The sequence below is a fragment of the Puntigrus tetrazona genome, chromosome 10 (genome assembly GCF_018831695.1).
Source record: "Puntigrus tetrazona isolate hp1 chromosome 10, ASM1883169v1, whole genome shotgun sequence".
NCBI lineage: Eukaryota > Metazoa > Chordata > Actinopteri > Cypriniformes > Cyprinidae > Puntigrus > Puntigrus tetrazona.
Window position 1 is genome coordinate 16,256,279 of NC_056708.1, and position 27,482 is coordinate 16,283,760.

Genomic DNA, 27,482 nt, shown 5'->3' on the forward strand with positions numbered 1-27,482 from the left:
CAAAAAACACAATGCAGCCTTTAGAAATAACTTGAGGTTTATTAGCTATGGAGTCTTAGGAGAGTCACACACACAGGGTTAGGAACAGGGCGAGGTGGTACCAAAAGAAAGAAGAAAAAAAAAAAAAAGGAGAGAATGCAGTAATGAAGAGAGAAAAAAAAAAAAATCAACTACCATTAGATTGAATTGAACTAAAACTACAAATTGTATTTGTCAAGTAGGTCTTAAAAAACAAAAAAGAAAAAAAAGAAACCTTTATACATTTGTCTTTTATACAAGTAGCAACATTGGAGAATCACGTTGGAAAAAGGCAATTTACAAAAAATACAATTTTGTTTCAAAGAGAAAAGCAAAATAGAGGTGTGGTCAAATATTGACCAATAATTATTCCTTTTCATTCTATCTTAAAAACTTGGTCTAATATCTATAAAAATGTAAAAAAAACAAAAACAAAAACAAAAAAAGCAATATACAAGTGTAAAAAGTTTGTAGTTTTTTCCATTCACTCTACTGATTTGGTGACCAGAGAGAGAGGTTGTGTTTGCAGCAAGGCATGATGGGAATGTAGGGCTGCCTGGTGGAACGGCGAGGACGGGGAGAGCAGGGAAGGAGGCAGGGTGGTGAAGGGGATGGGGCGGCTCAGGAGGGCCGCCGACTGGCTGTGGAGGGAGATGCTCGGATGGGAAGCGGTGGAGCTGGACGAGGACGAGGAGCTGGAGCCCGAGGCTTTCCCTGGCAGGGGGAAGTGGGGGTGGTGGGCTCTGCCCTCCGGTTTGGTGGTGAGGGACAGGGGCTGAGCCTGCTCCGAGTGAGTGGCTGCGGGGGCTGCCGGCGATGCCAGGGCGGCGGACGGCGTGGCGGGCGAGTCCAGCATGCTGCCGTGAGAGGAGGTAGGGCTGTCACACATTTTGTCGGACGGCAGGTACGGGACGCACTGCTTCTTGGGCTGGGGTGAGAAGTTACCTGCACGTGAGAGGGAAACGGGGGTTAATCATACTCCCAAATAGTCCGTTAACAAATAGTGAATGAAAACACAAAGAAAAATGGGCATTATGATGACAATTGAAGCATTTTAGTTCAGTCACAAAAAGTAATAAAATCTAGTTTATGTGAGATAAATAGTTAATATAGGTAACAGGTAACATAATCGGTAATAATTCATTTGGTTGATACATTAAAATTAGTACCGTCAAACAATTTCATCCAAAATAAACATATTTGTTTGCATAATGTGTATATTTTTTAATGTATATACAAATACAAATGCATAAAATATAATATTATAACATAATAATATTATATATATATATATATATATATATATATATATATATATATATATATATATATATATATATATATAAAATGTGTATATGTGTAAACATTTTCTAAATATATATAGTGTGTGCAGCCAAAAACTTTTACTTTGGATCTGATTAATCACAAAAATAATAAAAATAAAAAGCATATAACTAAATAATAACATAACTTAAGCTTATTATAAACTACAATTCAAAATAGAATTTAAAAACAGCTAAAATGTTCGTCATCTAATGTCTAATGTCAAAATCGAACTGAACACGATCTTTGAGTTGAATGATCGGACCAACAGGGATGCTGGGGGGAAAAAAAGCTCAAGTTCAGCAAAAGATCATGCATACAGAAATTGAGAAAGAATTACAGATGTCCAGTCACACTTACTCTCTTGTGGGGAATCAGGTTTATTGTCTCTCTTCCGTTTCTTCCTCTTTCCCTGCGGACAGACATGATTTGGAGCAAATTAGATGCGTTTGATTAAGCAAAACTCCCCTGACTGCCAAAAACAATGAAGGACTCTGAATCCCACATGATTTGCGTTAAACTCTGCATTCTGTGCTCACTTACGTAGTTGTCTCGCGCAGACCAGCCCGGATAAAGCTGAGAGTGCAGCTGCCGTTCTTTCCTGGCGAGTTCGTAGTATTTGGCCTGTTCCTCACGTGAAAGAGAGTGCCACTGCGGAATAAAAGAACATATGGTCAAATTTCCCTCCTTTTTCATTTCCTTAAAGGGATAGTTCACCCATAAACGCACTTTCTGATCATTTACTCACCCTCATGTCATTCCAAAAGCAAATGAGTTTATTTCTCATGCACAAAAGGACAAATTTCAAAAGCGTACAAGTCATACGGACCACTTTTATTATGCTTTTTGTTAGCTTCGGCGCGTATTCGTTGTAATTGCATGGAATAGATCGACATGCACCATCTTCAGAATATCTTCTTTTGTGCTTTATAAGAGTTTGGAATGACATGAGGGTGAGTAAATGATGGCAATTTTCATTCTTAGGCGAACCGTTCCTTTAAGACAAGATGAAGAGAAACACACTAATGCATCTCAGCTCCTCTCGTAATGGAGTTGTAAGCGCTCACCCTTCTGCCCAAGATCTGGTTGATGGCTGCGCTCTCTTTCAGGGTGCATTCGGCCACTACTTTGGCCCTCATTTCCTTCATGTAGAGCATAAAGGCATTTAAGGGCTTCTTGATGTGAGGCTTCTTCTCTTCCTCTTTTTTCACAGGCACCGAGGGCTTTCTGTACGGACACAGATGGATTCAGAGACCACGTCAGTCGGAGAAGAGCAGAGAAATGACAGTGAGAGAGTAATGGAGGACAGGGACTCACCCGTGTGTCGAGTTGCTGCCGTTGTCGGCGCTGGGCTCCTGTTTGATGGCAGGCGACACAATGGCTGGGTGAGGGATGCCCGTCTGGTGCAGGCCATGAGGAGGATGAGGCACCATGTGAGGAGAGAAACGACTGGATACCAGACTAGAGAGAGAGCGACAGAGATTCACAGTCAGTTACAAATAAACAGTACTCAAGATACAGATATGAATAGAGTAGTAGATATTTAGATCTGAAAGAGATAGAATTATAGGAAATTCCAGATGGAAATAGATATAATGATAGAACAGAATGTTAGAACAGACAGACAGATAGATATATATGCATAGATAGATCAATAGATATATGCATAGATAGATCAATAGATCCAAGGATAGAAAGAATGAAAGATAGAAAGATCTACAGAAAAAAAGATGCAAGAGAGAGAGAGAGAGAGAGAGAGAGAGAGAGATCACACTGGAGCAACTATATTAGCAGCTGCATCTGGAAAAATCTTCTACTCTTGACTTTAAGATTCATAACAGCTAATACAATAGCAGCATTGTCATTTTCACAGATGAGAGGGGGAAAAAAACCCTGTGTTCCAATCTGTGATTTGCACACCCCGGTAAAACGCATATTTCCACTGAATTACAGCACTTCACTGTGCCACAAAATGAATACAGAACAGAAAGAGATCACTCTCCTTCTACAGACAACAAAAGGTGCACAGTCATAAGATAATCGTGAAAGCAATATTGGGAGATTAAAAAACAGCAAGATTTCATGCTGACGTGTGAAAACTGAACTCATCCGGCAACCCAAGGAACTTAAGCATCAACTGAATGGAAAGAATATGATAAAATCATCAGTTTCTATTCAGCAAGAGCTTCAGGAAGAGCGACTTTCATATAATGGCCAGCATATCTACAGTGATATGGTGGAAAGTGAAAAAAAGAAATTTTATACCCTTGAGTTTCTGCAACACTAACTAAAATAAGTTTGGTCGCATATGCATGTATATAAATTTTTTAACACCATTTTGTATAGCAAATGGCACAAACACTTCCATGTAATCTAATAATTTTGTTTATTAGCGGTGAACATTAGTGATGAAGTTGAACTTTTATCTGAGTAACTGTGTTGCATTTAAAAAAAGATTTCCTTTCTGAAACATAACACAGGGTTGAAAGAGAAAGAGCGGTATCAAGGCGCCATTATTGAGAAAAAAAATACATCAGCAGTTTCCTGTACTAACTCTTCTCTGGGCCTTTAGGGAGGAATTGCGCTGTCTGCATCTCATGTCTATTAATAGGTATGAGTTCAACTGTAAATCAGCAAGTTGGTGCAGAAAAGAAGGTCTTGCCCTCTGTTACATACCTAGACATGGAGGCGTTCATGGCGAGTGCAGGGTAGGGGTGTCTGAAGCCCCCAGGAGGGATGGAGTACATATGTTGGCCTTGCCTGAAGATAGAAGAACAGCAATCAAACAACTGGGCAAAGCAAAATCAGGGACAAACAGATGCTCTTTTTGCTAAAAGAACTTTTAAAAATAGCAACAAACTTCATTAAGCCATCTGCATGGGTAAAATAAGGTTGATGTTATGCATTCAAAGGCCAGAGGGTTCAGACTTACTGAGGAACCAGCCATCCTAGAGGGTGAGGGATCTGTCCAACTGCCCCAGGAGAGAGCGGGTAATACGGGGACAGCTCTGAAGGGTGAGGGGTCCTTGGTATGCCTGAGGAAACAAACACTGATTATGAAAATTGAAGACAATTTAGTTGGAGATAACTGGCACCAAATCATATTGCAAATATAGTATTCAAACAATCCCCCTTGTCTACCATTGCCTTACAAATAGGTAGTCCTGCCCCAAACCAAAAAGATCAGGCAGATAAAAAACACATATGATTGCAATTCCATTTAGTGCCACTAGGAAAGCCAAAACTTCACCTGTAACTACTCCTATCCCCATATTACTGCAATAAATCGCATTAAAACAAGTCATGACTCAGCATTTCTGGATCACATTACTTTCTCAAAGCTTTAGAAAATGCAGCTGAATTGCTTACCTGTCTTTGGGTCAAGAATTTCCAGCGAGAGGTGAGAGGGAGGCGTCCCAGGGGAGAAGTGTTCATTGCTGTAGGTAATCAGTGGTGTAAGGGGATGAACATGATGGGGGTGTTGTACCACTGGAACCTTATTGGACTGAAAAACAAAATGAGAACAAGAAAGAGGTGAGGGAGGTGGGGCGGATAACTGCATGTTTAAACGACCAAAAAGCCAACCAAAAAGAAGAAAATAGCCATTAGGCCTCATTACTCATGAACGGCGCCAGAGAGTTTTAAAGAACAATGGGTCTCGGCAGCAGAGTTTACTTTTCCCTACTTCTCCCAAAGGAAAATAAACACCAGTTGGGCATTTGACCGGCTGCATGGAGAGTGGGAGAAATCACACCTAACACCCTTAGTAGGCATTTCTCTCACGTAACATAATAGCAACAAGAGAAAGATGTTTTCAGCTGCCATTCTGCGTAATTGACGCTAATACAGGCCTGACGTGAAAGGAAGTGGCAGAGATCTTGTTTATTACACCTGCCGCAGGAGGCACCCGAAGGTGGCACCTGTTATAAAAAAAAAAACAAAAAAAAACCCTTCAGTGCTTCTCTTGGAAAAGTAGAAAAAATTAACAGATCAGGATGACTTCTGATATTGTGAAGGCGACACAATTTTGAAAACATTCGGGGAAACCCACTCCTGGAAAAGCTACCATTCTGCAGTATATGAATGCAAATACTAAGCAAAGCAAGCTCAATTCCAAATTTCAGTATTAAATTCTAAGATTTCCAAGGGGGACATTTTAGTGAGCAACAGCAAATCTCTTCATGGTTTTCTCTTTCAGAACAACTGACATAATGATGTACCAGCAGTCTAAAGAGAGCCTTGCTACAGGTAAAGTGAGGTAAACTCATCATTTGTAGCACATAGTCAAGTGAAGTTTGAGGAATACTGGAGGAACCTATATTAGCATATAATTTAGTAGCATATGTCCAGAACCCTAACCACATAAATATACCAGTAGGACTATAATAATATCAGAAGCAGCACTGCTGTGATGTGTACACAAGCCAATGCAAGGTGGTGAGCCATAGATTGAATGGGTTACTTGTTGGCTCAGGACGTCACAAGGGAGCTAAAGTGGAGAATGCCGTCTTGTTTCTTCCATGCTAACCTTCCCCCCACCTCTATGTAGGCAGTGGGTTTGACCTCTGCTCCAACCAGCACTCTGTGAACATGAACAAGGCTTGCATTGAGACAAGACTGGCTCTCGTTTCCCACAGTCCAAAGTCATCCAGATCTCTCGGTTGCCTCTCTATTCCTTGCCTTTCACATTCCATCCATCTGTCTGTCTGACTGTACGTCTCTGTGTTTGTACTTAAGCATTGCAGTAGCTTGGCTTCTGGAAACACTGCAAGGTGCATCAAAGATCTGTCAGTAGGTTGACTGAGAACAAAAGGTAGAGGACACCTTGCACTGTTCCTCCAAGATAGTGTTTGTCCACTGCACTATGATATTAGCTGTTGAGGCTAATCTCTCTCGCAATCCAACTGCCAAGAATCCCTGCTGTGTCAACACGCCAGCCGCTCTGCCTTCGATACCAACATCCCAAGCATAGACTGCCGCCAAATTGGGCCCCTCGCCCCTCCTTACAAACGGACTGGATTGGTCCAGCTGACTGAAAACGTCCCAAGGATCCATATCAACACTCCTGTTTGTTGTTTGTGAGGGCTCTTTAAAACTAGAAGAAAGGAAGTGTTCACCAGATTTACACAACTTAAGTCTTAAATGAAGGGAAAAGCCGGGTTGAAAACATATGCAAGCTGAGCAGCTTGGTTCGGTAACATGAGGACAATGACAACACTTAACAACACTACTTTCTAAAATCAACCCTTCAGGTTGCAATAAGCAGGAATCCACCTTTAGATGGCAGAAATGGGTTCTTCTTCAATTCTGGTCTGTCAACAAGAACCAGGATCTTTTTACCTTTTGTTTAAACAAGTCCTGTGGTTCATCAAGGGCGAAGCCTTATAAATCTCCCTAAATCCACTTTTGTAAGTTGGTCTGTAGGAGGAGAAGACACCTGACCAGCACAACAGTGAAAAACCGCTGACAAAACACCTCACCAAACAGAAAAAGTGAGTCATTGTGTAAACATTGTTCCACCTTTTGTATCACATAGTTAAATTACATGGAGTCCAGAGTTCTCAAGCACATGTTTACCAATTGTGCTGGGTCAGTCTTTCATTCAACGGCCATTGTTTTAAGAAAGACTCAGAACTAAAGTTAGCTAAACATCGTACATCTTTGAACAGTTTTCTTTGGAGTGATTCTCCACAAGGAGGTGTCGTAGCCATTTGAAACGACAAAAGTCACATCTGTACAAAACAAAGTGCAGGGTCAGCGCTCTACACCTGCTGATTAATCTGTTGCTCTTCTCCGCCTGCTAGCAAAGGAACCCGCCCAAAGACGATTTCTGGTGCCACCACATGGAGCTGTTAAAACTGGAGCTCTGCTAAAACAAGCACATTGTGGAGTAAGAAGCAAATGTGGCCTGTTGTTTTTTTTCTTCTTTTGGCTTCACCTCCTCCATCTCTTACTTGAGTTACTGAGCAAACAGGCGTTTGAGCAAGAGGGATCAAGACACAATGAACTGCTTTAGCAGTGGAAGAATGAGAGACTAAATACAGATTCAAATGAAGGATAATAGAGAGGATAGGACAAGCCAAAACTAGCAATATGAGCCAAACAGTATGATCCCTAACAATGGGGTGCAATTTACAATTATCACCATCTCCTTTTACAGATACAGGCTTTGAATTTAATTTTAGCACTTCTATTAAGAACTATTTTGTGGGTTTTAAGCAATCTGCATCTTGTTTCACACAGATTTACATCCTCATACTTTACCAGACAATGTAAATGAAGGCCAAAACAGCATTATTGGAAAAACTCAAATCACATGATTTGGTTTTTGCATGAACACATCAGCACCCATCAGCACAAACATCATGCTTTCACTAAGACGCATCAATTGTCAATGCCATTAGCAGGCAATTTGAATGGAATTTCCATTTGTAATCTGATTTTTGAAAACAACGTGAAAATGGCTGGTGGACTCATGACTAATGCCTGGTAAAGACTTTATTTGTTTATAATAAATTATTTAAACCATAATTTCTTGACTAGACCTAATTTGCAAGCGTGCTTTTGAGACAGACAACAGCTAAAGTACTGGCTAGCCAAGTGTGATCGCTGCGTCGGCTGTCAGCTAATATAAGTGTTTGCTAAACATGGTGACTTACTGCAAGTCTTAAGAACCAGGTTTTGCACTTGTGATATCACTGTGAGATCATTTCATATCAGATAGGAGACTTTGAGTGTCTACAACTTGATCTGTTTGTTTAATGTGAAGGATTAGCAACAAAATTGCTCAGGGGCATTCTGTGAAACTACCAAGAAATTAAAATTATTTTCTGTTTGTGAAGGCTAAGCATGGGCTCTCAGAAAGACTACTAAAAGCTTTGTAAAAGGCCTTGTAAAAACATTGCCATGCAATTCTTTGAAGAGAGATTAATATATATATATATATATATATATATATATATATATATATATATATATATATATATATATATATATATATATATATATATATATATATATATGGAATCTAACTGTACCATGGTGTATTTCAAAGCAGCATAGTATTGCTACTTGATACACAAACCACGGTACTGTTACAGGACTTTTTTGTATGATTCTTACTGAAAAAAAAATAAATCTCACACACAGCTTACAAAGGGGTTGACAAGTCTGAAGTTCCCACAATGCCTCACACATCACCTGCCCCTCTGTTCTGGTTTGATGTATTATTCATGCGGCCCGGGTCCAGATGCATTGTATGGAAGGCGATGTGAAGAGGTAGGCTCGGTGCTGCAATATCACCCTTGCACACATTCAGACGGATGCCAATGGAATGCTAAACAAACCTGGTTCCTGAATAATTGAGCCTTTCGGACCACTCTGGCTCACCCTATTAGCATGTGTGCCTTCTGGACCCAATCTGTGCAGCCACAGAAATGGTTTCCACAGGTCACTCACGCCCTATCGGCAGCCTGGTGAGATTTCAACAGCCCCTTCCATTCATTAGAAACACAATAAACCCTCTAGCATGTCACCTAAATTATTTACCGACTCTAATTAATCCTCCGATCACAAGAGATTCCCCCAGATCTGCATGCCAGAAATTAATCCCCAATGCCAACACCTAATGAGGAAGCGAAGTCTGTTTTTCTGACGGGTGAACAGTAGCATCAGTGTTTCTACGTTCTGTAAGGACAACACAATACTGAGTGTTAAAGCAAAGTCAGCATCAACAGGCTTCAATGGTCAACTCATCTCCGTATAATTGGATTGAAATCCCTCCGCTGCATATTTGCAGTCTGTCTGGAGTCCCCAAGCATGATAATAGGTTCTTTATGAAACACATGCTAAGTAAATAAAGACAAAACACCAGACTCAACAGGCCCAGTGTACCAGTATTATTAACAGGTCACCGTAATCTCTGGCCTGAGAACTTTCAATTGGATTCTCGCTTAGACAGAACTGACCCAAAGGTCTGTTTGAGAATCTCTTGGGCAAACGCTCTAATCTTTCAGCTCGGGCCACAGTCAGTGATCACTTTGTCACCATGGCAGAATCTCAATCGTTCTGAGCTGACAATCTCCATGTTTGGAAGGTAAAAAAAAAACACGTGTCTCCGGAATGGATTAGCTGCCATTTGGAGCGAGCATTCCTGAGGTTCTCCGCCATGGTGTCTGGAAAGGGTGAAGCAGGTCAAAAGTTGGGTCGCATGAGTGGCCGGAGGGGGTGGAATGGCATGAAAATAAGTCTGTTGCTTGTTGACACTTAGAACGACAAGCTTAAGCCCTCGGACTAAACGGGGTTTCGGCGAAAAGCTAGTCATGCTTGTGTGGGAAAAAATGTTTCCGGATGTTGGTTGCGAAAGAAGTTATGCGGACCACCAATGTACCTTTTCTCCTAAGGCAAGTTAAACAAGCCAAACACAAGATTAGTCTGCACCCAACTTATCAAAAGACCTTTTAGATTGCACTGTAAATCAAAGAATATGAAGTTTCTGATGGACTTACTAAGTGCCCTGGCGTTGGTGATCTGGAGTCTTTAAGGGCTGCCGTCCCGGGAACGTCAAGAAGAGGCCATTTCATTTGTAGATACTGCAGGGACAGAAGAAAACATCAATCATCAACACATGCAACAGGTTTTCTACATGTCACTACAAAACCTAATATTTCTATTATATTTCACACAGATACAGTGATGTAGTAGAAAGTCTGTCTTGACTAAACAAATACCAGATTCTCTCGCATGTCATGTCGCATTAAACGAGCGCTCAAAGTTAAATAAATGTTTGCAGCAAATAATTTTATGAAGCTACAGTTGTTGAGTATTTCTGTATTTAACCTGGAATATTCATTTTAAACGGAACGGAATGGAAGAAATCAATTAAATGGACCTCTGAGTCATCCACAGATTCCAGCAATCCAGCTGTTCTTTGTCTTAATTCATTTGAAAGCTGTGGAGATGAACTCTGAGCTCTGTTTAGCACCTGGGAGCATTAGCTGGAACAGTTTGGGGGGCCGAGACAGGAGCAGTCGGGCCCAGGGGAGGGGGCGAAACGTGAAAGTTAAATATGATTTGGACTGCAGGTCCCAGCATAGTAAATGCCCAGCTGGATGGATAATATGTGTGTATGTTAGTATGAGGAACAGCTGGAAGGAAGTCCCATAACGCGCTAGGAGAATAGGAAAGGGCCTTACAGAATGCATGGAGCAGAAACAGAGATCTGCCTTTCTCTAATTTTACCCCTTTATAAATCAATGAAGAAGACTCAAGTGACACTGTTAGGGTGAGTGCGGTATGCAATGAGAGAAGGAGCATGGAGGAGACACGCAGTGATGAATGACTGGACTTCCTATACAGGGGGAGACGTTTATTGTGAAAGCCCTCGTAGCTCAGTGCGCGCGTGTCAAAGTTTGATGCCTTTCAGCTTTTCTGGGGCCCCTCGTATCCAGCACTTACGATTTTCAGGAGCAATTTATAAAATCTAGTTTTTTTTTATCCCTTCACGGAGCTTCCCCGCCTGGCTCGGTCATCTGGTTTGTGTAGAAGTCAAAGCGTATCAGATGTTCCTGTGGAGTCATCATTCCCGTATCTAAGCTCTTGAGTCTAGGGGCTGAAAGCATCTGTGGTTATAGTGAACATATATACCTCAAGATCTCTTTTCACGAAGCAAATTTATAGTTCTACTTAAGGGACAACATAAATGTAGACAAATCCTTACACGTCAATGTCCAAGCTTATATACTACGGGTGGGCTATATGATCAAACTCAAAATATCAAAATAAGGGTATGTTAAATAATCATGCCTAAATGCCAGTTTTGGATAATCCAGTAAATTAAATACTTCTGTAAAGGGATTTTATTTTTAGTGCTGTCAAAATTTTTTTTGTATACATAATATAATTTGTACGGTATATTTTTATTAATATGTACATACATATACAAATACATGCATGTATATTTAAGAAAATATTTTTTGCTTATATGAAGTATTTATATATAATATAAAAAGTAATATAAATATAGAAATGTATATACATGCCCATGCAAATATTTTCTGAATATATACTGTATGTGTTTGTATTCATATATGCATAATAAATAAACAGTACACATTTTATGTAAACGCTTGTATTTTTTGGAAGCAAATAATGGCCATTAGTTGTTTGACAGCATTAGTTTTTTTATATTTCAAATGTAATGGATGCAAAATGAATTATTCATAAAACATTTTTCAACAACTACATTCCAATCAAATGTAAAATAGTCCATGATATACACACACGGTAAACACTAACTAGTGATACCAAAATGGTGTAAACCCATTTTATTACAAAGGTACTGTAATACGTTGTAATATATTGTCCAACCTCGCAATACTGAAACAACAAAGTCTCATCTTGCGTAAACCAAACATGCTCTAAAAATCAAACTTCATGGCACATTTGGGGTTAATAAGGCTTTGTTTCTCCCTTTAAACTCCATTCATCACAAGCGGAATTGTTGTGAGGAAGTTTGGATAAGACTGTGGGCTAAAAATGGAAAAGACATTATGGTCCGGCGGACGGGGTTGCTGGGTTTGGTGGTGCGGAAAACAAAAGTAGTTTATGAGCAGGGACTGGTACAGTTTCCTTACAGCTGGCAGGATGAGCCGAGACCTTGTGCCCTGTTTATTAAAGATGTTAGGTTTACTTTCACCTTCTATTGTCTGTAGTAGAGTTGATAAACGACAGTTGCGAGTTAAACATCTAATTTGGCCAGACAGTCAAAATTAATGTGCTTAAAGGGACAGTTCACCCAAACCTTTACGACTTTCTTTCTTCTGTGGAACACAGTTATCTTGACGATTGGTGAGGTCCTCAAAATATCTTCTGCTATCTAATATGCTCCACTGAAGAAAGCCAGTCATGCAGGTTTGATATGAGGGTGAGTAAATGATGACAATTTACATTTTCAGGTGAACTATCCCTTTAAGTCTTTGTTCGGTTTTCAGAGGGCATCTGTGAATGGTTTTTGAGAGGAACCACTCTGAGGAAGGTCTAGTAGTTCTTGTCGGGAGGCCTTACCCTCTTTCTGGTATTTGCAGCTGCAGTTAAAGTGGACGGATGACTGAAAAAATACAATCTACCTTCCTCATCATAACCACCATCACCTGACTGAAAACTTAACATACTATCTTGAAATACAATCTCAGTTTTGCCTTCCCACACAAACTCACAGACTACCGGGCTGCAGGGACCTGTGCCCTGCTTTTCTGGAGACACAAAGGGAGATCGGCCAAAGTAAACAGTCTTGGGGTCCTGGGATTTGTATTTGAAAGCCATAACTCTAGGAGCAGATGCTTAGCAATATGCAACATTGACTTCATGTTGAGAAGAGAAAAGAAATGGTGTGCAGACACAAAACTTAAAAAATGCATGTCAAATTTTAACGATGACCTGCTAAGCAATATAGTAAATAAAAACTTCAGCAAAAAAACAAAAACGCAAAAATCACGACCACAAAAAAGCAATGTTTTCTAACTGAAAATATGTGATCAACCAACCAGGGTTTTATAAATACTGATAGCAACATTTAGAGAAAAAGGCATTATAAAACTAAATATTAAATCATATTGTGTATTTAAATTATATATATATATATATATATATATATATATATATATATATATATATATATATATAATTAAATTTACTTAGTACTAACATTTACTTAGTACTAAAAGAAAGAAAAAAGTTTATTCTTGATAGTCACAATCTTACAACAGTCAAAATCAATATTAAAAGAGAAAAAAATAAAGTATTTGTCTTTGATACTAATAATCATAAGACGGTCAAATATCAAAAACATGAATCTGTCCAAATGAAACCAAATCATTCTTGATATCAATAAATTATTATTATACATTTATTATGACAATAATAATAAATGATGATAATATCAGAATATTAATCTATCTTGCTGATATTTAAATTAAATAAACAAAAAAAATACTGAATTATTACAAAAAATAAATAAAGGTGTCACATCACTTTGGGCAGGCTGAGACAGAAGACATACTTCTAACCAGGTTCATACGGTTTAATTTCATAAATACACCTGGAGTGAGTTTGTAGCCGTCTACCTGATGTCAAGAGGTCAGAGAGAAAGATTGAAATGCTACTTAAATGCTTTCCGCTCAGCTGAGCGAAGACGATGGGCTCTTTAACAGGATTATGACAACTTGAAACTTCACAAATATCGATCCTGACAGTCACACGCTAGACGAAACGAAGCCCTCTGTCAAAACAAACAGAAGAGGACACCTCTTTAAGCAGACATCTGGAAGCCTCGACACGTGTTGCTGCAACCGCTGCACCTCAAACCGCAAGAGCTTCCACAAAATAGCACGGCGTTCTTGGAAAACGGGAAAGAAAAAACAAATCCGGAGCGGGGCGGAGCCAAGTAGGTCATGTCAATCATTCAAAGCATGGCCTACATTTCTCCCCGATGTTTCCACCCATTCCACACACACACCCTCCGCTAGAATGGAGCAGAAAGCTGGTGGCACACAAAGGAATCCATTACATCTCAGCATCAGAACAGTTAAGCCAGACAATGGGCTCTGGATTACGTGCATGTATGCCTATAGGGCCGGGCCCCGATGCGGCCTGAGGGGTCTGACATCACCTGACTCATTTATTTATGCGAGCGACACCTCTCGCTGCTCTTTTCACTGCCGCCAAAGGGAAAGACAATAGAGGCGGCGCTTTCGAGCCCTCCCTCACCGCAGGTCGGCATTCAGGCCTATTGTTTGTTTAAGAGCTGCGAGAGTTTCCGATAATTAAGTAAACAATTCATAGGCAAACGACACCCCTATCTCTGCTAATTAGAAATTAATTTGCGGGGAAAGGACAGGAATGTCTTGACCGCCAGCAAATATGAACGAGAGACAACAAAAGATTTGAACAACAAAAACAAACAACGCTAACAAGCGAAAAATTAAGTAATTATGAACTCTGATTTAAGAGATTAAACTCGGAAGAGGAGGAGAAGCTCATTAGAGCAGACTTATCTTATTATAGGAACAATAAGCGGTTGGACTGCAGAAATTTAACCAACAAATCACCTATTCATCGACCGATCACATTAGGAAGTAATTCAACAAGTTTCTGGGAACTTTCAGGCACAAAGGATCAGCAGATGCTGATTTTGTTTCAGGAACTGGTTCCAAACCTTATAAACAATTCTGTGCTTATAAACAGCCACAGCATTACAGAAATTCCTCGAAACTAAATATTACTCAAGTTAAGGGAAAAAAATGAATAAAAATAATATTAAACAGTAATCATTACTATTAAGAATGCACAATGTAACTAGGCAATATAAGTGGTTATTGCTTTGTTAAATAAGAGATGCATCTCTGATTTAAATGGGAAAGATAATAAAAACAATTTTATATATATATATATATATATATATATATATATATATATATATATATATATATATATATATATATATATATATATATATATATATAATTTTTAAGTTATTAGTCTCATTTATTCAGTGTAGTAATATTTTGACAAGTTGTTACTTTAATAATAATTTTAAATTAAAGAATGTAATTTTAGATTAAGGTTTATTTATCGCTTTAAAAGACAAACGGATTTATAATAGTTTCTATAATGATCAAAATTAAAATGAAAATTAAATAACGCAAAAAAACCAAACACTTAAATAGTATACAATTTAAACAGTATCCTATTTTTCTATTTCTTTTATAATCCGTTAAATGATCTGTTATTGGTACTGAATATTTTAAAATAAAATTCAATGCATCCCCTGAAACATTTGCTTAAAGCCAAACCAAGCGCATATCATCCTAATGCAATGAAGCACTTATTTGTGGTTTGCTTCTGTAGTTCAGTGGAGCTGGCTGACCTGCCTACATTAGCTGCGTTAAAGTGCCTCTTTTCATCAAGCCAGTGGCTTCCACACAGAACCGGGCTTCAGCCTCAACAGGAAAGACTCATGACTGACAGTTGCTCTCCGAGTTCCCATGGATACTATTGTGACCTCACTGATAACACTACTCCCTCCATTCACTGCCTACTTAAAGAACTGGTTCAGAGGTCAGCCATCCGGAGACCAGGGGTTTCCATGGCAATGTGTCTCATTTAGGGACCGCAACGGAGACCAAGTTTGCATTCACTAACCGTCCGGTTGCAGAAGAAGAAGAGAAAAAAAACTACCTTTGGGAGACACCTTAAGTTTTTGATCACAAAAAAAAAAAAACCCCACTTTGGAGGCACAAGCTAAAATATCCCCCCCCCCTCATGAAACATACACAAATACACATAACGAATGCATTTCTTTTTAATAATTTTAAGAGAAAAACGCAAACAAACCTTGGCAACGTGAGGAATAAGAGTGTTATTGTGGCGTAGGACAAAACAGTAGGTCAAATAAAACCCAACACATAATTACGACCACGAGAAAGTAATAAGCTGTCTGTTGGGAGCTCTGTTTTTCTGCAAAGGCGAAATGCAGCCACCCTCCTTAAAGTCAATTACAAGTCAGTTATGCGGTTTCCAGTATTTCGGTATCTGGTTACAACACTGCAGTCCAAACTATACCCAGGTTTACGATGAACAGCCTGGGCTTGTTAACCCACAAGCAGCCAAGAGGGATAACAAAGCCACTTTATAAACCAAAAGTGCATGTTATAGTAATCTACAACTTTATAGGCATCCAAATTATGATAATAACTATATTTTGCAATAATAATAATAATATTAAAAATTGACCGACAAGTGATGTACGGGCATATGTATATGAAATCAGATCTCCAAATGTCATGCATTGGTCTTAAAGACAGTTGAAGATAAAGTTAAATAAAGAAACCTTCATCATCCTTTTCTCAAATGCTAAGTGCATAATGAAAACAAAGAGCTTATTGTGTTCTCTTAGTAGACTACCTCCCCCCAGAACACACACCAACTCAAACTTCACCCCTTCCCAATATACCCCTCCTGCTAAAAACACAAGTCTAACCGGCATCAAAAGTTTGGGAAAAAAAAAAAAAAAAAAAAAAAAAAATCATCTGATTGCAACAGAACGGGAAAACCTTTAAACGGTTTTGTCCCTTTAAAGCGGATTTGTTGACAAGCTTTCCTTCATATGGCACAACAAATAAACAGGGTTATATTTTTTTATAACCTGTTGGCTGTTAAGTATAAAACTCGAATCTACCACAGAGAGGCCTGGGGGAGCGAATTTCGTATTCAGAAAAAAATATATAAATAAATAAAATCACTGCAATTAAACGCAGGAGAGGAAATAATGCAAACCCTCGCGAAATTGCACTAAATGGCTAAAGTGCTATCTTTAACAACTGCTATTGTGCAATAACAGTCCAGGGGGGTGATACGGAGGTATGACACACCGTACCTGCGACGTACAGCCCTGACTCACAACTGTGACCGCCCTGCCCAATTTCGAAAACCTTCTGCCTTGTCAAACCAGTTCCCTCCTGCAAACAATTAGTGCCGGACCACGTACCGCCGGAGCGTGTGTGCGTCTGGAAGCGCAGGAGTCGAAGGAGTGAAAGACGGAGAGGGAAAGAAGGGGGGAGAGAAAGAGTGAGGAGAGTGGAAGGGGGCTTGGAGTGCAATTATAGTGGGAATTTATGGCCTGAGAAACAATTTATAAATCACAGTGCATGGGCTAACACAATCCAGATTTCACTGCTTGCAGCTGTAACCAGTTCTAAAGTACACACAGCGTGTTTGTGTGGTTTTTCACGAGGCTGGGTCTAGGAGCCGGGCGGCTAGGGGAACGCACCATCGACATTGGCCGTGACAAACTGTGGGAGTGTTTCAGACAGAGCGAGATGCGATGCTAGGAATTGTTTACAATCGTAAGAGAACAGTATAAAACCTAAACAACTCAACTAACCGGCGCCTGGGTTGCAAATTAAAAACATGAATATCGAACATCAGCGTCATATTGCAATTTCACAGAAAGGAAGAGGAGTTGTGGTTGACGACAATGTTGACAGTTACGTCCGCTAACTTTGACTCTTTACATCAACCAAAACTCATTCTCCACACAGAGCTTCTTATGAACTTAAACTTCGTTAACATTGCAAAAGCCACGTCACTAATTTCTACTAAGTAAGGAGCAATATCAACAAAGACTAAGGACATAATAAAGGTTACCACGTGCAAGAAGTCTAGAAGAAAACTAAAATGACCCAAGTTTTGTTTGTGTACATCATTAATATTAGAGGACATTATATTTGAAAAAGTTTGAAACATTTCCTACAGTCAGTCTATAAAACTTTCATACATTTAAATCCCATAATTTGCGACATTTTATTCAATAAAAACTCATTCTACATTTTGGGTTACTTATAAACTCGTCAAAAGTAATTACCTTTCCTACAGTAACTTCTCCTAATTAGTTTGGTTCGAGGTTATTGGAACTGCTGGAAAAAGTTACCAGAGTTCTGACAATTAGAGGACACAAGTGTTGGAAAAGTTACAAAGTTCTATTAGTTAGAGGATGTAACCATTTGAAGGAGTTATAAAAAAGTAGTGATGCACAGATGACGTAATGGTTGGAAAAGTTACCAATGTTTTAACAGTCAAAGCATGTAACCACTGGAAAAAAAAATAACCTAAAGTTCTAAAGGTAGCCAAGTACAAACAGCTAGAGGATGCAACCATTGGAAAAGTTACTAAAGTTCTGACAGTTAGAGACAAAACTGCTGGAAGTGACAAAGTGCTATTACTTAGAGGATGCAACTGTTGGAAAATATACCAACGTTCTAACAGTTAAAGGACATAACAGCTGGAAAAGTTACCACGGTTCTGACATTAATGTAACACCAGATGTAACTGTCGAAAGGGGAAGTATGTAACAAGTGATGTTACATATTAGGAAAATATTTTGGAAAAGGTTACATAACTTAAAATTCTTAACGTTGTCAAGCAAAACTCAACACGACCTGTAACTGTCGAAATGGTAATCACTTTTGAAGACTTCATAATAAAGCTAGTTTTGGTGGACAAGTAACAAAACGAGTTTTGGTGGACAAGTAACAAAAAAAGTCCAGAGAAGGAAAAAAGAAAAAAAGTGCACTCCTGTTCATTCGATTACAATGAGGTACTCATCTGGAGAAATGAGGAAGGCTCAGGGGGTTTTCACAAGCCCTCAACTGCGCCTCTGGGTCCAAACTGCAGCTGTGCACGGGGAGGGGCGGCCCATGCCCTGACCGACAAGGCCCAGCTGGATAAGACATACACTCTCACGTACAAACAAAAAAGCATGCACACACACACAAAAGCTTGTGGTCCAGCGTGAACATGTCATGTGACAATAGAGCCGCTCTCAACCTTGTGGTCAGGGTGAGAGCTGTAGAAGCGTTGTGTCTGTGACAGACCCCCCAACGGCACACAATACGCATTCTCGTCCAATCACACGGCTGCTCTATTGTGCCAGCGGTTATGTCACTTCCACTCCACCAATCTGAATGAGTCAGACTGCAGCAGACCAATGGATGTCTGGAGCCGAAAGAACTGGAGCAAGGTTTTGTTTTGTTCTTCTTTTCTAATTAATCATCACGCCACGGACCATCGTTTCTGAGAGGAAGTGAGCGGCAGGGTGTGCGCGAGACTCTTTTTTACACTACATGTTGTCTGACAGCTATGAGAGGATCCTAATGGAGAGTTTAGAAGGGAAGTGGAGGGAAAAAGCTGCCAGGCCCGGAGCGCGACCACGACCCCCCTGCTGAAATCTGGGAACTCCGGTGCCCACTCAACTGTGAGTCACGTCAACAGGCTGTGAACCTTGACCTCTCAACCCCTAACTGAAACAATGTGAAGATGTATCTCACTGTCAAACGCATTGGAAAAACGACCCATCTCCATTTAGGATGCAGCGAAACAACTTCCCACAAAATTTCAGCAGCCAGAGTGTTTGAATAAGACTCCCAGGCCGACAACAAATTCAGCATTTTGACAACCATAAGCCTGGCCAATTGAACGCCAATTATGGTGTTAAACTTCTCGAAGATTTGTCAGCCGTCCACTTTGTTTATGTGACATTTCTTGAATGCGTACGTTTGGAATGGCTGATGTCTTAGGGATTACGACTACGCCGCTGCAAAGTGAAGTGTTTTGTGGATCTACCGTGTAGCTCTCAGTCGCCACCCTCTAGGCTTTTGTTCAGCCTTTCAGAGCCATACTGAACGACTGAAAGGCCCCTATTCATAAAAGCTCCCATACACTCCCTGCCGCCTCGGCCAAGAGTCACTATAGAACATCCCTCATTTCACACGAGAATCAGGGCCGCCTGCCCACCCCCAAGCCCCTGCCCACAAAGAGCTTCTCCAGCGATGACTCCTTAAGATGGGAAAAGGCGCTCAATATGGGCGAAGCTTACGGCTGACACCATCACAATAATATATACACTCACTGCTAATGCCAGCAACGCCCTTCAGTGTTTGGACAATTATTTATGGGCTTAACTGCTGTTTTGAAGATACTGAACTTAAATCTTTTTTTAGAGCAAGTCGATACTAGTAAATCTCTAAAATTTCGACACTTAAGTGTCAAGTCCGTCCACCAGCTAGCAACGTCAGGAACTAATAATTGAGATTCACGCAATTAAAATGGCCATAATTATTTCTATTATACAAGTTATAAACAATACATTCTAAAAATAAAATCCTTTTCACTTTTGTCTGTAAAAAAATAAATGTAAAAAAAGAACTTTTTTTGGCTTTACACCATATTAGCAAAAAGGTAAACAATGCACGATATACAAATTATATTAATTATACAGGGCATTTCAACATTTTCAAAAAAAAAAAAACCCAAAAACTTAACCTTGTTCAGGTAACACTAAGTAAATTAGAAAGCGCTAATCAATATTTGAATGCGACAAGTGATTTTTGGAATTTGAATATTAATGTGGAATGAAATTTATTAAAGATTTAACAATGTTATTATTTTATTTTTTTAATTTAACTTTATTAATTTAACTTTATTTAAATTGAGCATTAGATCATGTTAACTGAAAAGCAAAAAAGCACAAGAGTTATTGAATATACTATTAAATATACAATATTAGACAATATATAAAAAAAGAAGTATATACATATACACACACACACAAACATATAATATACATTACATATAAAATGTAATAAACATTGCATAAAATCAGGCAGAAGCTTACTTTAAGCAAATATGTAAATGGAGATGCTTCTAGCTACACAAGCTTAATTTCACCAAGCATGACAGTGTTGGAAACAGCCCTTAAAAACTCCATATCAGCCACTCTCTTATTTATCAGGTTTCGTAAGTCAGAAGACATGCATTCTGTGTGCTAAAGGTAACATTAGGGGGGGGGGACAGCAGTAATTAAAAGCACGCCATGATAACCATATCACGAGCAACTGATCACATAAGGAATTAGCTGAAAGTACACCTCACCCTACAAGAAAATCCTGATGCTGCAGATATCAGATCTCCCGTGGCCTTTTCAGCCTGGCATGAAGCAGCGGGCACAACAAGGCCATGTGAGACCATAGAGGGTTGCGATGAGATAACACGTTATCGCAGCGTTCACGTGCTCCAACTAAGCCAACAGGACGCACACACACACATACACATACACATACTTCTTGGCCGCATGCCCACTTTCTCACCCACCTGGCATCCTCATCCCCACAGCTTGCTTCGTTTCTTTCCCATAATGCTATACCCCTAACTACCCCCCTGCACCCCGCTCGCTCGCTCCTTCCCCCTCCAAAGGCCCCAGGAAGCTCTGACTGCGAGGTAATAACTGAAAACAGCTGTTAAAAATACCAGACTGATGAAGCCTGAAGCCCCCCCACCCCCTTAAACTTTATCCCCGGCACAATCAAGTTTTATTAGCATGGAGTGATGCATGAAGTCAGTACGCAGCTCTGAGCGAGAGCTCGCTGTTTTTTGTGACCAAAATGGGGAGGTGGGGGTGAATTTCACTGCAGGACATGCAAGCGAACATGAACTGGGTTTTGATGAGCGCTGACCACTGCCAGCACAATCTTATCAATGGAGAATGACGTCAGCTGCTCACACACACACACACACACACACACACACACACTCACTAAAACCAACACAGAAACTCCAACGAGGCTTCAGTCTGTTTTGCCTCAAGAAAAAAAAATTATATTGCTCCCAATGGAGCACAGCCCTAAAAGATCAGGCTAACTGCATCCATTTTAGATTCCCGATTTGTCTTCGGACACTTGAAAATCATTCTGATTCACTGCCCAGAGTTTTCAAGTCCCACAAGGACAAATGAATGCGAGTGCAGACAAATGAAAAGATACTTTACAATGACAAAAAGATAAACACACACCTGAATGCTTCGGTTAAACTGAGTGCATATAAAAAAAAGAATAGTACAGAACGTAAAACAACAAGACTAATAGGTTTAATTATTTATCTGTTCGACACAAAAGCAGGAAGCATGCTTTTTTTCAAAAGCATGAATAAATAAAAGTCTATTTTTTTGAGTTGTGCAAAAGATATATATATATATATATATATATATATATATATATATATATATATATATAGATATATACACATTACATATTTTGAATATATATACATATATATATACACATATATATATATATTTATATATATTATAATTGATATATATATATATATATATATATATATATATATTTATACAGTATATACACATGTTGTGTATACACAGTGTATACACAGTACACACACAAAGTTGAATAATCAAGATAATCACTTGACAGCAAAAAAAAAAAATAAAAATAAAATAAAATATAATAATAAAAAAATTATATATATATATATATATATATATATATATATATAAACCTAAATAAATGAATATAAATATGTTTAAGTGTGAGAAAATGACCCAGAAAGTGCCCTGTCTGTAGTTGGTCATTCAAACAAGCAGCTCTTCCCCAGAACTCATGACACTAGCTGAACCAATGTTACTATGTCAGGCTGGATGAGATGTTTAACAAACATCGGACAGCGCCCCAGCATTTAAACTTTTCAGTAACTTCAGTAAGCTATGTATTATCTTTTTCTAGCATTGTATATTTATAAGTAGCGGAAATTAATCAGAAAGTACTGCAAATTAGTTTTTCAAAAATTCGAATAACATCAAAATAAAAAGCAGATGCATTAAGATACGGAGCTGTTCCACTTCACTGCATTAAAAACACAAACTCATTAAAACCACTGTGCAATGATGGCACTCTTGCTATCTACACCATACTGTAAACACATTGCCATACGAAGATAATTGGCCAAAGAGATGCAATCCATTGCGAAAACACAGCGAATTCAGAATGATTCCATGCGGCTAGTGCAGGACGTGATATGATCAACAGGAAAGAGATCTGCGTTACGGCCTTGGGAACAGCTCCCTGCATTCCTTTATCTACTTCCTGTAGCATTTCTTCAGCCCCTGTGGTTTGCCCTCACGTACAGATTCATAAACCGCTCTCCTTTCAGGGGGAACGTCTGAAAATTAGGTCTTTATTTTGCCTCGTCTCAAAAAAAAAAGAAAAGAAAGAAAAGCAGACATCTAGAACGACGCCAAGCTTGTGTGGAAAACCAGGAGGAGGAAAATAATGTTTGGCTTGACATTTCTTTCTTTAAGGAACTTTCTGGTTTTAATCTCAGTCAATAATCAGGTTACCATAAAGGGTCTTCGGTGGAACGCGTCCAACGGCGCGAAGGTTTTTAAACGGCCTTCACTTGATGTAGTAACGTTAAAAAGGGGAAAAAGGAGAATTGGTTTATGTCTTGTGCAATTCCTGGCTTCCTAACAAGTCGCGGCATTCATAGAGCGCACTTCTACGCAGCAAAAGAGGCCGAAATATCTCTAAATTAATTTGGATTTGTTTAGTTTATCCTTACAGAAGAAAAAACGTAACGCATTAAGGCGGGATAAAATTGTAAAGCCGTGTTTATTTGGTCATTTGTGCAAACATTCGTACTCCGGGTTTTCAGGTTTCCTGAACCGTCTTGCACTGCAGGAATGCTGTCTTAACTTAAAGGCCTGGACAATGTCCCCTCTGTAGCTGAAGACGAGGAGGTGGGACAGGCCGAAGGGGGGTGCCTGGTTTCTCTCTCGCCATCTACCCCCACCCCGTCTCTGAGTGCTGAGTGTGTGGAAAAGGCTTGGGCTGTTGACAGGGCCGCTCTCCTGAACACTGTTTGTTTATGTAAAATGAGGCCCTCTCGTACGCAGGACAATTCCTCTGTTTACTTTATATTGTCTCGTAGGTCTTAAAATACCATCGTAGAGGAGAGAGTTTAAAGAGTGGAAGAAAGATGGAGGGGAAGAGAATGCCAGTCAAAAAAAGGCAGACGTGCTCCGACAGGGCAGCTATGCGATCGAGGGTTAGCCACTTACTCGCTAGTACGACTTAAGTGCACTTGTTTCGTTCAAATCGCGAGCTAGCTTGGCTCAACCCCAACGGAAGTGAATAAACAAGTGCGATGTGCTTCGGCAACAATGCTTGTGTGGTGAAATAGCGCATATGCTCACTTTTTCCTCTAACTGTTGCTGTTTGCGTCACCTAAAATGTTCATTCACACAAAGGATAACGTTTAAATAGTCATTTTAAGTCTATGTTATAGGGAACCATTACAGCAACACAAAATGTATCGGAGCAATATTATTATCAGAATGTTTTTTTCCACAGTTGAAGAAAAACGTTGGCAGCCAATCAAAAGCCACCTATAGGCCAGTCCGCTAACATAGCTGGCATTATAATCATCGTTCTTGTCGTGAACAGACAAAATTCGCTAGTTTTTACTTTTGTTTTGTACCGATTCCATTCATTAGCCAATTCACTGAATTAAATGTTATCTTTCTTGGTGTGAATGGACCTTTAACGTTGCTAGTTTTTGCAAAGTCAGCTTCTCTTGCTAGGATTAAGCTAGTATAAAATGTTCGTAATAACATCTAACAAAACACATTACAGCCACAGCAACAAAACCAAGAAAATCAAACAAGATTAGCCTCACAGCACTATCAATAACATATTGACCAATCACTGGACTTTTACCCTGCCGTTTACACTCACCAGAATATAATTCAATCAATTAAGAAACGTTATTAAATAAGGAAGTGATAATTAGCAAACAAAGCAATGCTGTTAAACTGACGGGGACGTTCAAAACTCCAAAAGTGCTGAATTAGCATTTGCGAAAAAGAGGACATTGTGGAAGATAAAACCTTAAGCAACTTCAACCTGGGGTCAAAGCAAACCTTGTTAAAGCAGACTAACTCCGTTAAGAAAAAAAAAAGTATCTAAAGCTCCATTATAACTAGAAGAGGGAAGCTAAACGCTCTACAAGAAAAGCTTTAGTGTGTGTGTGTGTTTTTTTCCCATCGTACAAACTAAAACAAAAGACCTGAGAGAAAATAAGCTTCCTTAAAAAAAAAAACCTAGCATAGCAGGTTGTGTTTACATTGAAAATCCAGTGCCAACAGTTACTGTAAACAATTTTCAGCTTCGGTTCAGTAACATTACATGTTTTTTTTCCCCCCTCATAGACTGAGTGGCGCTTCACAAACTTTTGTACTCCAAAACTATACACAACCTTTCTATTGTACAATGGGAAAGACACGGTTGAATCAGTAGCCTTCGGGCATACACACACACACACACACACACACACACACACACACCAGCAAGCCAGAAGTCAGATGTTATTATCCATCTTATCTACTAGAATCACAGTCGCTCTTTGTTACAGCTGCTAAAGGTAACCTGTTTTCCTTAGTCCAACCACTCATGCGACAGCAACCATTCTCCGGCTAATGCTATTTGATGAGTTGAAAAAAAAAACCATTGTGCTGCAAACAAGCAAACCTAATGCCACATCTAATATCTAAATGTACGACCGGCAGATTCATGCATTCTCATGAGTTAGCAGCACAATGGACGAATGTTTATTGCCACAGTCCTGCTGAAATTTTTCCACAGTGACATGTTAGCCTACGCTGGCATGCCTCATCACTTATACATCGACACGGCGGCTTTAGAGAGTAACGGGCCGAACACTGTGCAGAAACAACTTCCAATGGAGCTAAACGGAGGAAGGCAAACATATGCAGCAATTTGCCTGCGATTCAGACAACTCGGTGGGGGCTTGCTGCTCAGGTAGCCAAACCGCCCCCCCTAGGTGAAGATGTCATTAAGATAATGGGCATCCAGTAGAGACCTCCGATAGGGCCGTCAAGCGGTAACTAATGATAACAATAGTCGCCTAACAGCCCTCTAATTGAAAGACAGTTTCACTGATGGGGAAGAACTTATCTAGAAAATCTCTCATGTGGCTCAAATGAACTCAAAGGTCTTCGTGACATAAGCCATAAAAGCGAGCAATCAGAACCAACCTTCCTGCTTTTTTCGATATCTACGCGGCCCCGGTCGTAAATTCGACTCTCTAACCGGGCAACATCCTATCACACAACAACAAAAGGAGTAAAGACACATTCCTGACACCGAAAGCTGGATGAATCCTATCTGCCCGGGCTTGCCTCCAGTTTGTCGCCTGTTATGATAATACAAAATTAATTGTGCAGACATCTCACTGTGAAAAGTCCATTTTCGTGCCATTGGAGGCGGCGAATAAAGGCTCCTTTTGTGCTCGGGTGAGCCCAAGTAAATGACTTATTGTGCAATGCATCAGAATGGCCTCCTAATGCATGCATGCTCAAGACTCAACAAGTGGTAACAAACAACGGCAAACTTTCAGAGCACGGGGGCTCGCTTGGGTAGTTTTCGAGGGCTAAAAGACAAAAAAAGTCGAACAAAGAAGCGAATACGAAAGAATCGAAAGGTTGTTTTTTTAACGCGCGCATTGCAACAGAAACATTTAGGGAGTGCGGAGTGACGTCATGAAGGTGATAGTTGCGTTTAAAGTGAAGTTGCACGTACCGTTCTTGTGCTGGGGGATAGCGATCCGTTGGAGAGGTATGGATTCGTAATATCTGGGATCATAAGAAACGGATAACCAGCGTAGGGGGTTCCCTTGAAAAATCCTCCATCTTGTTGTCGTCTCAAAGCTTTAGGGGCGACAGCAAAGCAGTGATATTCATTACTATGCAGAAATCACTCACACAAAACACAAGGACTGCTCCGTGTCTGTTTTTTTTTTTTACCTTCTGCAAAGTGTTCTCTCTGTTTCTCGTAACTTTCTAGTTCTGGTCTGGGTCGGGGACGCCTGTCTGTTTGCTTGCATTCGGGAAATAAAGCATCGGTTTAGTTTTAGCGCTACTAGTTAACACTTACGCATGCATTGGTGCGCCGAAATGATAGCACAAAACGGTTTGCTTACTTCGGAGTCTGATGAGCTGCTGTTGTTCTCGGACTCGTTCACCAGAGAGGATTTCACTTCGTCCAGATCTCTCTCCGACGACACGTTCTCTGATATTTTCTCCTCTTGCTCACCCTCATCTTTGAAGGAAATAAGTTCATCGTTTGCTCCCAGGTCATCGCCTCCTCCTCCGTTCAACTGAGGCATGTTGCCACTTTAAAAAACCCAAAAGTCTGATTAAAAGCGAAACTTTCTTCTCTCGGAGAGCCGTAATCCGAACTAACCCCAAATCTTAGCGCGACCGTGCCGAGGCTAGTAAAAACAAGACGTTCCTAGTTTTCCCATGATCAGATCAGAAGCCTGTGCGGGTCGCGGATCGGGGTTTTTCTTCCTACAAAGCCACACTGAAATAAACCCCCCAAACAGTCCACGGGCATCATTTGATATCCATTCGCGAGCCTGGAATCTTCCGATAGTCCTGCGGGGAAGGGAAAGTCGCGCACGGAAAAAGTTTCGCGAAACAAAAGGTGAGGATACAAAGTTTCAGTCAGCGCAGTTCCTTCGGAGTTTGTCTTCCAAACGCGCGAGCCTCTCCGTGTCAGCGTGTCAGCCCCATGGTTTGATTGAAGGCGCGCGAACGTCCCGACCGTATGTTTAATATTTATAATTCGGCTCCGGTGACAGGCTCGAATGTGGATAAAGAAACATTTGTATCCCTGGATGTTGGAAGTGGACTGGGGCAGAAGGAAGGAACACCC

At 40.0% G+C, this 27,482-nt stretch overlaps 1 protein-coding gene across 1 annotated transcript; it reads right to left on the bottom strand.

Annotated features, from left to right (window-relative positions):
• On the bottom strand, positions 1-27,482 carry tcf7l1a (transcription factor 7 like 1a). The gene is made up of 12 exons (XM_043251163.1): positions 26,746-27,482; positions 26,570-26,642; positions 26,346-26,473; positions 9,849-9,932; positions 4,711-4,846; positions 4,274-4,376; positions 4,018-4,101; positions 2,659-2,802; positions 2,409-2,568; positions 1,885-1,992; positions 1,702-1,753; positions 1-963 (listed from the first exon to the last, which is right to left on the bottom strand). Exons 1-12 carry the CDS (start codon positions 26,929-26,931, stop codon positions 503-505), a joined length of 1,719 nt encoding a protein of 572 aa, XP_043107098.1. The 5' UTR covers positions 26,932-27,482; the 3' UTR covers positions 1-502.

What these genes read in the sequence shown, in the direction of transcription:
- tcf7l1a (XM_043251163.1), bottom strand. Translation starts at nt 26,931, where the DNA reads ATGCCTCAGTTGAACGGAGGAGGAGGCGATGACCTGGGAGCAAACGAT. An exon ending in TATCCCCCAGCACAAGAACG is followed by an intron (nt 9,933 to 26,345) that starts GTACGTGCAACT and finishes CTGTCCCTGCAG; the next exon opens with TATCTACAAATGAAATGGCC. An exon ending in ACCTGATTCCCCACAAGAGA is followed by an intron (nt 964 to 1,701) that starts GTAAGTGTGACT and finishes TCTCACGTGCAG; the next exon opens with GTAACTTCTCACCCCAGCCC.